General features: G+C 47.2%; 1 protein-coding gene across 8 annotated transcripts in view; it reads left to right on the top strand.

Moving 5' to 3' along the window:
* ELOVL5 (ELOVL fatty acid elongase 5) overlaps positions 1 to 13,209 on the top strand; it is a 71,218-nt gene that overhangs the window by 34,864 nt on the left and 23,145 nt on the right. For 7 of the 8 annotated variants that reach the window (XM_004285616.4, XM_033416262.2, XM_033416259.2 and 4 more), the window contains exons 2-3: positions 9,647 to 9,712; positions 12,849 to 13,036. In XM_004285616.4, the coding sequence (XP_004285664.1) occupies positions 9,655 to 9,712; positions 12,849 to 13,036 (246 nt within the window). In that variant the 5' untranslated portion in view covers positions 9,647 to 9,654. Of the gene's footprint in view, positions 1 to 6,649; positions 6,671 to 9,646; positions 9,713 to 12,848; positions 13,037 to 13,209 lie in introns of those variants that run through there. The other variant, XM_033416264.2, reaches the window with a different exon arrangement.

Below are 13,209 nucleotides of genomic sequence, written 5' to 3'. Positions count from 1 at the left end.
CCACCCCCTGTTCCCTACCCTGGCTGGTGGAGTTAGAGCAAACAGGGAATTGTAGCCTAATTTGTAGGAATGAAAAACATTTTGTCCTTGACCCCTGTCCTAGTCTAGACTCTTGTCATTGTAATACAATACATGGATACTGTCTGCAACAGATTTCATTAGTCCCAAAGCCCAGCTATGTACACAGCAGTAATTCCCAAAGAAGCCTGGCTGCCCATCAAAATTACCTGAGGAACTTTTCAAAACAAAAAAACAAATTTCTCAGCCTCTTGACTACTGAATCAGTTTCTAGGAGTGGGTCCCAGAAATCTGTTTTTTAAAGCTTCTAGGTGATTGTGAGATGCGGACAGATTGGAAGACCCACTGATGTGAAACTGAACGACGTGAAGGCATTCATTCATTCATTCACAGTCTCAGCCAGTAATCGGCAGTCTGTCGGGCACAGATCCAGGCTCTGAAGGCACAGATGGGAACATCAGAGGTGCTGCCCTTGAAGGCTTGGAGCTTAATGGGGCTTATGAACAAATGAGCAGATAATTACAGTATAACTGACAATCACAGCACTTTAAACATAAGCCTATAATTTTATCACTGATGGAGATGGTGGAAGTGATGATGGGCGTATGAAAATGAGGCCAAGGAGGATTGCCACCCTTTTCCCATTGACTTCCCAAATAGGTCTTAATATGGAGATTCCTAAGGTCTCTCTTACCAAGCATCATGAGTGAATACAACTGGTTGGTTTTGGTTTTTGTGTTTTTTCATTTTGTTTGTTTTTGGCTGCATTGGGTCTTCGTTGCTGCGCAGGGCTTTCTCTAGTTGCAGCAAGTGGGGGCTACTCTTCTTTGTGGTGCGCGGGCTTCTCATCGCGGTGGCTTCCCTTGTTGCAGAGCGCGGGCTCTAGGCACATGGGCTTCACTAGTTGCAGCACACGGGCTCAGTAGTTGTGGCACTCAGGCCCTCAAGTAAGCATGCTTCAGTAGTTGCAGCGCGTGGGCTATAGGGCACGCGGGCTCAGTTGCTCTGCGGCATGTGGGATCTTCCCGGGCCAGGGATTGAACCCATGTCCCCTGCATTGGCAGGCGGATTCTTAACCACTGTGCCACCAGGGAAGTCCCTACAACTGATCTTTTAAAATTTTAATTGAAGTATAGTTGATTTACAATATTGTATTAGTTTCAGGTGTACAGCAAAGTGATTCAGTTATATATTTTCAGATTATTTGCCATTATAGGTTATTATAAGATACTGAGTATTGTTTCCTGTGCTGTATAGTAAATCCTTGTTGCATATCTATTTTACATATAGTAATTTGTATCCGTTAATGCGTTAATCCGTTAACCCCATAGTACTAATTTATCCCTCCTCCGCCCCCCTTTCCCCTCTGGTGACCATAAGTTTGTTTTCTACGTGAGTCTGTTTCTGTTTTGTATATAAATTAATTGCTGTTATGTTTTAGATTCCACATATAAGTGATATCTGATATTTGTCTTTCTCTGTCGGACTTACTTCACTTAGTATGGTAATCTCTGGATCCATCCATGTTGCTGCAAATGGCAGTATTTCATTCTTTTTTTATGGCTGAGTAATATCCCACTGTGAATACAACTGGTTTTGTTTTTGTTTTTTGACTTGATAGTGTTATTTAAAATTAATTCTGCATTTATTCTCATGGATAAAGCTGTGTGAACTCAAAACCACTCATACATATTGTCACCATCCTCTTCACAATGATCTTATGAACATGCCCCTTGAAAGGCCATACCGGGTATTTTAAGAGAGGTAGGTTGTGGGGTGGGAGACTTGGCTTCAAACTTCGGCTCCACCCAAAGTCTGTGACCTTTGGCATCTCAGCCCCCTCTGCAGCTGTAGTAAACGAATGAACTCATTGGGCATCTACCATGTGCTAGTTGCTAGGAGTACAAAAGGCATGTCAGGTACAGACTGACTTCTGCTCTGTGCTGATGGTATGAACACTGATCTTCTCTTCCACTCAGAAGTCAGTGACCAGTGTCCCCTTAACATTCCAGAGAATTCATCTAGAGACTTAAAAGTCTCCTGGATTTGCACATATTATGTCATCCCATCCAAAGTAGAGAATGCCAGAGCTGTGAGGTGTGGATGTGGGCAGGTTTCCTTGCCCATGGACTTTGCAGGGGACCCCAGTCTATGGCTTAGCAAAAACTCTCATGAACATTGAATGTGAAATTGGTCAGTGCCAGAGGTCTTTGTAATGATGATGATAACACAGATATGTTTGCATCTATTGTGTGCACGCATGATTGTAAATATTTTACGTATATTATTGACTCATTTAATCCCATAGAGAAGGCACTGTCAATGGCCCTTCTTTTACAGGTGAGGAAATTAAGTAGCTGGCCCAAGCTCACACAGCTAGTAAGTGGTGGAGCAGGGGCTGGAACCCTGGCTGTCGGGCTCCTGCCCAGTGCTCGCCACAGGGTCTTCGCACACTGCCAACCACTGTGTTTCAGGAGGGCAGAGTGATGTCTGTCTCTGTCAGTCGTTTTCCTAACGAGCAGTACTGTATACTGCTTGGCACATAGCAGGCGCTTGTTAAATATTCAGCTGCCTTTCCGACGACTGGTAGCATGAAGGGCAGCCACTCTCAGCATCACCAGGAGCACAGAGAGAAAGCCAGTCATGGGAAGACCTGATCCCGGCACTCGGATCTTTCTCCTCGTCTCACCGCCTCGTGTGGATCGATGAGTTACTGTCAGCAAAGCTCTTTGTGGGAGCAGAGCTCTCCATCCGTCCACAGCAGTCTGGCCTTCATCCACCGGCAAGGGGCTTTCTGTGTCTATATTCGCTTCGTCTTCTTCCACATGACAGTGTGCTTCAACCGAAGCCAAGTGTCACTGGTTTTATTCTTCTGATTTCAAATGAGAATTGAGTCGTCCGAGAGTAATTTTCTACAGTGAACCCCTCTCCAGATGCTTGTGGGGTAAGTGGGTTGGTGTGTGGGGTCTTCACTGGGGAAGAACTTTGATGATATGTTCTGTTCCTTAGCTCTGAATAAGAATTCCCCTAGAAGCTACTAGAGGCCAAGGGGGAGTCACTTGACACCTAACCTGGGACTTGGAGAAAAGGTTGAAGACAGAATGAACAGGGAGGAAGGACCACAGATAATTCATTTAAGAACAGAGTGGGTGTGACCCTCCACCGCTTTAGAAGAATAGAATGTCCTTCGGCAATGGTTAGAATAGTGCTTTTCAGTTAACTGGTGGCGACCAAGGAGTTGGAGGTGACGTGGGCTTCCCTTTCAACCTGTCTCATCTAACTTTTGGATAAGGGAAAACTTGAGTGTGGCAGTATTTACAGTCCCCGCCCCCCCCCCCCACGCCCCAGTTGTCCATTACACCAGAACGAGGGGCTCAGCCTTTAACCGCAGCACTGACCTATAGCAGGACTTGGTGGTGCCTGGCGCTGCCCCAGCTTTGCAGTGACTGGCCTGAAGCCCAGCCAGAGCTGTGTCCTTTCTCACGTGCTTGCTGTACAGTAGGAGAGAATGACTCCATCAGAGTATTAACGAGAGTGGGATGTGCCCTTAGAATGAGGGTAAGAAAGTATGAGAAGCTTATGGGGGAATGAGAGTAAGCACAGATTCCTGGATTGTCAGAATGAGAGGACCACATCAATTATCTGTTGATGTGGCAGATAATTTCTCCCGAGCCAAGATTTAATCCGGAGTTATCTTTTTTTTTTTGCGGTACGTGGGCCCCTCACTGCTGTGGCCTCTCCCGTTGCGGAGGACAGGCTCCGGACGCGCAGGCCCAGCGGCCATGGCTCACAGGCCCAGCCGCTCCGCGGCATGTGGGATCTTCCCGGACCAGGGCACGAACCTGTGTCCCCTGCATCGGCAGGCGGACTCTCAACCACTGCGCCACCAGGGAAGCCCCAGAGTTATCTTCTTTTTAAGTGCCAGCACTCTAAAGGGATTCTCTTGTCAACTTGCTTTAATATCTGGAAGCTTGTTAGTGCTTAGATGTTTTTCTCCTTAGGGTCTCTATGACAGTTGTATATTTTAACATTTCTGAGCAGATGTGGTCATTTTCCTCCTCTTATTCCCAAGCTGATTTTCTCCAACCAAGAAAAACCTTTTTAAATTCAAGAAACAGTGTTGTGACTACCAAATTAAAGCACCATTTAATGTTTTGTGTTATTGGCAGCAACTTGGAATGTTCCCATGCCTGCTTAACAGGAGTTGACTGTTAAGGGGATGAATGGGTTGGGGAATAGAAAGTGGAGGGAGATTTCCTCCTGACCCCTTGGAGCTGGAAGCTCAGTTTAGCTGACTCATTTTTAGATGAACTGTGACAATTCTAAGTGAATAAATAAATAAAACGGGACACGATGAGGAAGCTAACAGTAGTTAAATGTCTGCAGTAAACACATCTTTAAACCAAAAGCAATGTGACTTGACTGATTTCACAGGAAAGGGGGCTTTCAGAGCAAGCTGACTTCTCCCTGCCACCATTGCCTTGGCAGCAAGAAAAACCAGGGCTTGACCCTGAAAATCAATCGTCACTGCTAAGCTTGAGAGTCAGCAAACAGCCTGGTTGTGGGTTTAGGTAATTAACTTCCTTTAGGTAATTAACTTCCTTTATAATTTTTTTAAATCTTACTATCCTTTAAAACAAATTTGCCTTAAGATCTCAGTACTTTTCACGTGCTCAGTAGCTTTCTCACTTTCTTCTGCTCCAGGTATAAATGGCCAAGAGGCTCAGCATTTGTGTTCTTACCAAGACCAATAACTTCATCTTGAGAATCGCGGTGGGAGCAGCTCTCCTTAACCCCAGCGACCTTCCCTGTGGTCACCCCACCACCCCGTTTGCTCACAGTTTGTTGTCTCTCTTGGGGGCCACGTGGAAAGGGGGGGCACTGGTTTGCCACAGAGCTTGTTGTGTCTTGTTTCGAGCCTCCAGCAAATTCTCTGTGATACTAGATCACAGTGAAAACGAATGCTCGTTGGGCCTCACGCAGATGACTCACCTGGGCCTGCTCCTGGGGAGAGCCAGCTCATGGACAGATGGATCTTCCACAGGAGCCCGGCTCTCTGGGGGATTCGGGTTTTGCCCTTTTGTGCCCTGTTTTCATCAGTATTTCCAGGTTTGTGTATTCTGAGCTGTGGTAGTTTGAACGTTTCTCTTGAATTTAGGCCTGAGGCTCACCTCAACCCTAAAATACGTAGTACACGTGCCAGGAACTTGCCACGTCACAGAACTAATCCTTGATTTAGATGAAGGTGTACTGAATGCTCTCTCATCCTCTTTTAATACAGGGTAATTACTGGCCCTAGTTAATCATTTCTTTTAGTGAGATACTTACAATGAGGCGCAGTTGTAATACAGCTGCATGGTTACCAGAAACACTCCAGAATTTGATAGTGGGAAGTGGCTTTCAACTAAGAGTGTCTTTTGGGAAATGTGCGTACAGAGGAGTTCTTTAAAATCTATTCTGATTTACCTGCCCGTGTTCTCTACCCTTATCCTGTTTTCATTGTTGTCATTTTCTGTGTGTGGCCCTTGAACTCGTGAAGAGCTTTTGGATGCTGTTGTGGTTGGAATTTTCCTTAATGTATCTGATTACTCCCTGTCGTGACCTGTCATTCTGGGAGGCCCCGTAGGTTGAGCGAGTGCCAGAGACTCCTGGTTAAAGAGGGTGGGGAGGCAGTGCTTGGCTAGGTGTCAGCGTGATCTGGCCCCTGGGAGGTGCTGACTCTCCCTTTTCCCTGTCTGAGTGTGGGGAACCAGTCACATCAAAGAATGGCTTATTCTTTGGCTGCACTCAGGACCAGAGCTCCTCTTGCATGGGCCCAGCACATGGGCTTGGTCCCTGCTAGTACAATTGTCCAGAGCAGCTGTGTGCCTGAGTGGCCCAGCTTGCCCAAGCTGCCAGTAGGTTGCCTGGTTGTTAAGAAGTGACGTTCCCAGCCCACGTGCAGCTTGGAAGATGGGATCTGCCACAGTCAGGCAGGCCACAGACCTGGCCATGCAGTTGGACACCTTGTGCAAAGTGGGTCATGCCATTCCCGTGATCCTAGATCGCCAGGCAGAGTGTCAAGGGCTTTGCAGGGCCCCGTGCCTCTCCCGTTCCTTTAGAAAAGTACAAAAGAGTACAGCTCAGCCCACAGGCTGCTCAGCAAGTGCGCAGTTCGCCCAGCAGGGCGGGCCGGCCTGGCGGGAGGAGTTCACTTGCTGGGACCTTTTGTCCTGTTCCTGCCAGGCGGGCCAGCCAGGGAGCTGCGAAGGGGACGTGGGGACTGGTGTGAGTGCAGCTAAGGAGCCGCCTCCCCTGCCAGCCGGTGGCCACGAGCTCCCCGCGCCGTGGGGTTGATTTCTGTGAACCCCAGTGGGCGGGGAGGGGAGGACAGAGGGGAGATGGCCCCAGGCCACTGCCCCCAGCTGGCCCTCAAACTGGAGTGCCCTTTCTCTCCGCTCTGTGGTCACCTTCTCCGAGTGGCGACTGCATTTTCCAAAGTAAATTTTCGCTCCGTGATCCCATCCCCTTTACCCTGCTTTATTTTTTCTTGCTGACAGTCACTTAACGTACCATATTTTACGTGTGTGTTCCTGCCCAGCCTGGAATTTTGTTCCCTGCTGCACCCATCAGGGCCGTCCTGCCTCTGCTTCTGGCACGGGGCAGGTGCTTGGTAAGCGTGTGGTATGAATGAGAAATGAATCCGTGGTATTAAGGGATCTGGACGTGTGGCCGGCTGGACAGGAACTCAGAACTGTGCTGAGATGATGAAAGCAAACCTTTGCTGGAGAAGCCTCCTGGTGACCAGTGTAAAAACAGCCCCTTCTGAGCAGGTCACGGGACGTGTCCAGTCGTGGGCGTGGCCCGGAGAGAGGATGGGGAAAGCCACAAACGTGGCCGCGTCCAGCCCACAACCAGGCCTCCGATTCCCCGGCCAGGGACTCTGCTGGTTAGGGCCTCATGTTCCCCCTTGTCAACATAGACGTTTCAGGAATTATGAGCAACTCTCTCTGAAAATTACTGCTGTCGTGATTGTTCGGCTAGCTTTTTCACGTGTTCCTAAGTTGGATGGTGAAAAGTTCTGCAAGCCTGAGAGAATTCTCAAGCTGAGAAGAAATGTGGTCTAAGAACAGCTGGGCCCTTACTGACAGAAGCGTGTGGAGATGTTCCGTCTTAGAATGAGCCCCTGTGCTGCCACCCCCTGCAGGGCTCAGGACAGGTTCAGATTCGGATCGTTCAGGACAGATGGCCTGTAACAGAAGTCTTCAGTAGCACCACATACTAGATCCCATAGTCTCGTCTGGGGGCCTGCTGCTGGGTTCAGTGCAATTGGACTGAAATTTTACCTTGTGTTTAGCCAGGCTGCTTTTCTGTTGCCATGATGTCAGCGTTGTCATCTTTGTAACGATGGGTCATTTATACCCATTCCTGGGCCTCATTTTTTCCCTAAGTCCACGAATGTTCTCCCCCCACCTCCACCCCACAGGTCTGTTTCCTGTCATTTTTGAGCATTCCTTTACTTCTGTTTCCAGCTTTTCTACATCCTCCCTACATAGAAACCAAAACTGGTTGCAGGCTCCCGTGAAAGGGCTCTTAGATAAAAATGAGAAGGGTGTTCTTACTGTTTCCGTCAGGTGTGTTCCCGACGTTGGATCCCAGAATGCTGTTACTTGCTAGGACTTTTACAGCTTGTTGTTAATGCGTATGTGCATCATTTCCAACATCTGCTTGTTGGCAAACTCGGTTGGTTTTGGTGTTCAGCACGTGCCTTCTCCCCCATCGTGAAAATCTAGTCTGTTCTAGGCCTCCAGGCGAACTCTTTGTGTTTTTCCCTATTCAGCAATCCTTTGTACACAGTAGGTTTAGTATGTTCATTTCAGCCTCACCTTTCATGCTCAGATAATGCTTCACGCTGACAGGTGCCTGTCTCCTGAGATGTTGTCAACTGTCCCACCTTCCATTGCTGCCCCCTGCGGGTGTGAGGACTTGCATTGGACATTGTGGGCTCACTGGTGGGAGTTTAGTGGGCAGGGCACACGGACGCTGGTGATATCCACTGTGGAGTGGACCCTGCGGCAGACACACAGCAGGAAACCTTTATGGGAGGGCTTTCTGCGCGCCAGGCACTGCTCTAAGGACCTTAGGCGTATTGGTGTATTAGATCATTTGCTCTTCTTAACAGCCTGAGGGGCAATTATTATTTCCCACATGTTACAGGTAGGAGGCTAAATAAGTTGTCCAAGGCCATATTACTATTAGGTGGAAAAAATGGGTTTCAAACCCAAATTGTCTGATAAGGAGCCCAACGTGGAGCCTCTTAATCACCTGCCAGCCTGTCCGCTTTTCTACCTAGTTGTGTAACTGTTGAATGACAAAGGTGCGTATCTAATTGCTGGCACTTGGTGTGTGGGAGCTGGTGGCTTCTTGGCTGAGGGAGTCCGCGCCCTGCAAGTCTCCCCCCAGGGCAGACAGATGCTGGAACGGAACCCTGGTCGCTGCTGCTTTCAAGGTGTCATCGACGGCAAATGATTAACTGCCTAGTTGTTGAAACCAATTTTGCCTTTGCCCTTGGAAGCAAAAATATTTGTGGTTATTTCTATGAGAGTAATGACCAAGACAGTTAAACGTATGCCTCCAAACTTTAATATAGAAAATCTAGTCAATACACAGATGAAAAGATGCTTCGCTACCCTGTAAATGTAAATCTTAAATGGGGGGAAAATAGGGAGTTTTAAAGTCTTAAAGATGGAGGTAGGTCTGTAACCAGTCATAGGAGATCATCTCCAAGATGTTGTCAGTGAAAACAATCAGCAATATTTTTCCAAGCCTTTTTTTTTTGCAGTTACCACGGTAAGAATATATTTCACATCGCAGCTGAGTACATCATACTCATAAGTATGGTACAGTAACACTGAAGATTCGTGACAGTATTCATTCTCACTAAGGGCAAAGCACTGTGATTATTATGATCAGTTTATTATTTCTAATGCGAAGTTGACTTGATCATCTATTAATGGGTTGTGACCAACAATTGTAAAAACTCCCATTTGGCATGACTTCTTTTGTGCTCAAAAGAGAGAAATCTCTGGAAGTATACCCAAGAAATGGTACCGGTAGGCTTCTTCTAACAGTGGGGTGGAGGGATTATGTTGGAGCAAAGTGATGAGATTTTTCTTACCTCCTCTTTTCATTTTAAATGTTTGAATTTTTTTTACTATGGACGTGAGTACGTTAAGTAAGAGTAAGTAATAAAAGTACCCAGCAGAGGAACTGTCTTCTCCCTGTGGCGGTCTTATTTGCCCCGAAGGGCTCTTCCTTGTCTGCCTCCTTTCTATCCAGTTCCATCCTTCTCCCCACTGAGATTTCAGCTTCACAGAGAGAGTTTTTACAGAGCTGAGAAAAGAAGCACAGAAAACTGGTGCTTCATTTATAAAGTGAATTCACGGGATTGTGTCTTTCTTTTGATTTTCAAATTAGAACTTAGCCCATAAGTTACTTTTGTGAGTTTAAAAAGAAATTGTTTGAACATGAGGAACTTAACCTTGTCCAGAGCATGTTCCCTGAAAAGAATTTGTTCTTGTTGTTTTATGAAAAAAATACAAAAAGCATTTTGAGTAGAGATTTAATCAATGTCTCTTTTTCTTAATAGGTTTTAAAATGGAACACTTTGATGCATCACTTAGTACCTATTTCCAGGCATTGCTCGGCCCCCGAGGTAAGGTGGTTTTGGGTTTTGCTCCCCCCTCCTTCCCCCCTGCTCCTTGTTACAGGCACATGTAAATATTGCACGAAGACATTCTAGAAAACATGAGCATTTTCCAGTGATTAGACTAACGCTTTGTCCTGGATACCAGGGGCTTGGAGTCCTCTGAGGTCCCCTGGCTGCTGGCGCAGAGACACAGGTGCTGTGACCCTCTGCTGACTTTGGCTGGAGCTCAGCTTTGCCGTCAAGCTTGCAGCCTGAGAATGCCACAGATTTCACCACTACTGGTGACATGGTTTCCTCAGTTCTTGTGAGTCTTCAGCTGAAACTGACTTCCAAAATGCACTGCTGCAATAGGAGTTTAAAACTCTTCCCCTTTTACAATTCTAAGGGGTTTTTTTTGTTTTTTTTGCGGTACGCGGGCCTCTCACTGTTGTGGCCTCTCCCGTTGCGGAGCACAGGCTCCGGACGCGCAGGCTCAGCGGCCATGGCTCACGAGCCCAGCCGCTCCGCGGCACGTGGGATCTTCCCAGACCGGGGCACGAACCCGCGTCCCCTGCATCGGCAGGCGGACTCTCAACCACTGCGCCACCAGGGAAGCCCCTAAGGGCTTTTTAATTGTCCTTTGGTGTTGTGTCACGTCAATGGCTAGATATATACACCTGAGCTCTTTTGCTCTTCATCTTTCATTACCTTTTAGGAAGTAGGTCAGCTCCATATTACACCTTCTTCTAATGTCATCTATAATGTCTTAGTTGTAAAGAAGGAACTTTGGGAGTTCCCAGGAAGATTCTTAGGAAAACTACAAGAGGCTTTTAAACAGATGAAAAGATTCTGTTTCACTTGTGGTTTTTAAAATACAAAAGAAAACAATAAAAGGAACTTCATCTGTTAGTAAGGCAGAGATGAATTAAGGCTGATACCATCTGTGATAATAGTGAGGGTGTGGAGAAAGAGTCTAACTTGGGGTGACCTCTCTGGAAGGTACTTGTGGTTTCTGTTGAAATTAAAATGCTCGTGTCCTTTGACTCAGCAAAGGTATGTATAAGGAAGGTCCTTAACAGCATCGCTTGTCAAAACTGGAAATAATCTAGAAGCCCATCCATAGGGGACAAGTCAAATTAGTGTGCAGCCCTTGGAAAAGAACGAGCCAGATGTATCTCTCTGTGCTGGTGTTGGGACGATGCCTTCCTTGAGTGTTGCTGGATCAAAAATCCAATTTTAAATGGCTGAAACAATAATAAAAATTATTAGCTTACATGATGTGATCTGAGTCACTTCAGGGGCTCCGTGATGATACCCAAGGACCCCGTTCTTGTCATTTCCTACCTTGCATCCTCGGTATGTCAGCAGCTCTGTCCTCAGGATAGGTTTTCCCACCTTTCGTGGTTGCAAGGTGGCTGCTGCAGCTCTAGGCTGCACCTCCAGAGGAGGAGGGAGAAGTCTGATCATTTGCACAGTTTTAAGAACAAGTAAATTCTTCCCCAGAGCTCTTCACAAACTGTCATCTCCTCAGAGTTCAGTGGCCACAGTTGCTCCACATGCTTATGTCTGAGCCAGCCCCCAGGGAGTAGGTTAGGTCTCCACAGTTGACCAGATCCCTAAGGATTTACCGCCTGGGGTTGGGGCCAGCCACCCAGGAAGTACTTGGATACTTGGTCATATAGAAGAATGAAGATCTGTGATAAAATTTAAAAAGCATGGTGCAAAACAGCGTTAAGTAAAAGGAAATGGGAGGTTTTTGTGGGCGCATTTATTATGTTTGTGATTATGTACACATCAACATTTGTCACAGTCTGATGTTAGTTGCTGCGGAGGAACTTGTTTTCTCAGAATTGACCGCTTCCAGCCCAGAGCTGAGAACAAAAGGGGTTAAGAATCATCTTGTTAAGTTCACTGGGGGGGCTGCTTCCCTGAAGGGCTTCTGAGAAGCACAGTTCGGCAGAAACTGGCAGCCACCACCCTAGCATCACTAGTGGGGAGAGGGTGGAGGGCATCTCCCTCTAAAACCAAGAGAAGAAACACTGCGGGAATTTAGGGTGTCTGCAAGAAAGGAGACTGACAGTGGTTCCCCAAGTGCATGTATGCTCCACTTAACCTGTGCTTGTCCTACAAGGTCAAGGGAGAGAGCATTGGAGAGAGTAGCAGGATGGTCCAGCCAGGAGCTCAAAGAAGGGGCTGAGACCCTGTCCCCACTTAGCTGCTGCTGCTTAGAGGATACGGAAGTGAAACCAGCATGTGCCTCTGAGCTCCACAGTGGGGGGGCCTTGGAGGGTATGTAGAGCGAAGGGCAGGCTACAGGTTTGGGGGCTCACTGCAGCAGGATGCAGAGGGGGACGTGCTGCAGAGGTGGCTTCCTAGGAGTCAGCCAGAGGATGGAGTTGAGTCTTGCAGGGGACATATAACACCCAAGGGATCCGGCTGCCAGGGAGTTTGTTCCCAGCCACGGGAGGGCTGTCAGGTTGCCGCAGGCAGCCACTTGGAGTGCATTTTCCTTTTCCTCCTCCTTCCTGCCTAGGAGAGGGGAGGGGAGCCAGGGAGGTCCCTCCTGTGCCAGTAATTTCCTTGAATCAGAATAGGTCTTCCCTCTCAAGCTTCTGTTCTTCACTTACCTGGTCATTGCTGCTTCACCCTCACTTTTTAAAATATCATCCCCGCTGCTGTTGCCCATGGCACTCGTGGCAGACGCTGCCTGTTGAATCAGACGATCTCTGAGCTGGCTGAGTGGCACGTCTTCTGAGTCTGCGCATGCTGGGCAGACTGGCTGACACTGGGCTGGGATGGAGGGCTTTGGAGCTCAAAGACTGCCGTGTCTAGGGTTTCCTTGTCCCATGCATAATTCAGCAAGCCTGGTTAATCAATCCAGTTAATGGAAAATTGAGCTTTCTCCTTGGTTTCTTTAAGATTCTTTGGAAAGGATTTTTTAAAATTATTTAGCAAAACCTGTGACTAATAACGTGTGTCGTTACTCAGAACATGAGTGTGAGCCTCACCTCGAGGCTGTATATTGAAGACTCACAGTTCCTCTTCCAGTTGCTTTGCTGGCTTGGGAAATTTTAATTAATGTTTTAATGTTTGAAAAACATTGTTACTATTTTTGTATCTACTTTGTTAATCACTAAATGTTGTTTCTTTTAATATTTTCCAGATCCCAGAGTAAAAGGATGGTTTCTTCTGGACAGTTATATCCCTACTTTGCTCTGCTCCATCCTATACTTGCTAATTGTGTGGCTGGGACCAAAATACATGAAGAATAGGCCGCCGTTCTCTTGTCGGGGGATTTTAGTGCTGTATAACCTTGGACTCACGCTGCTGTCTCTCTATATGTTCTGTGAGGTAGGTCAGAGGTTAACACAGCTTCTTCTCACTTAAATGTACTCGTGTCACCGTCCTGAATTGTGCTCCTAAGTGGAGAAAGGCAGCTGCGTGGGGGGAGAGAACAGGGAGGGCAGGTACAGTAATGCGTTTTGAGGATGTTATAAAATCGACGTTTCAAAACGCCAGAGTTA

The sequence above is a fragment of the Orcinus orca genome, chromosome 10, assembly GCF_937001465.1.
Source record: "Orcinus orca chromosome 10, mOrcOrc1.1, whole genome shotgun sequence".
Lineage (NCBI taxonomy): Eukaryota > Metazoa > Chordata > Mammalia > Artiodactyla > Delphinidae > Orcinus > Orcinus orca.
Note: the sequence above shows the minus strand (reverse complement) of the source record. Positions and strands in the feature narration are given on the sequence as shown.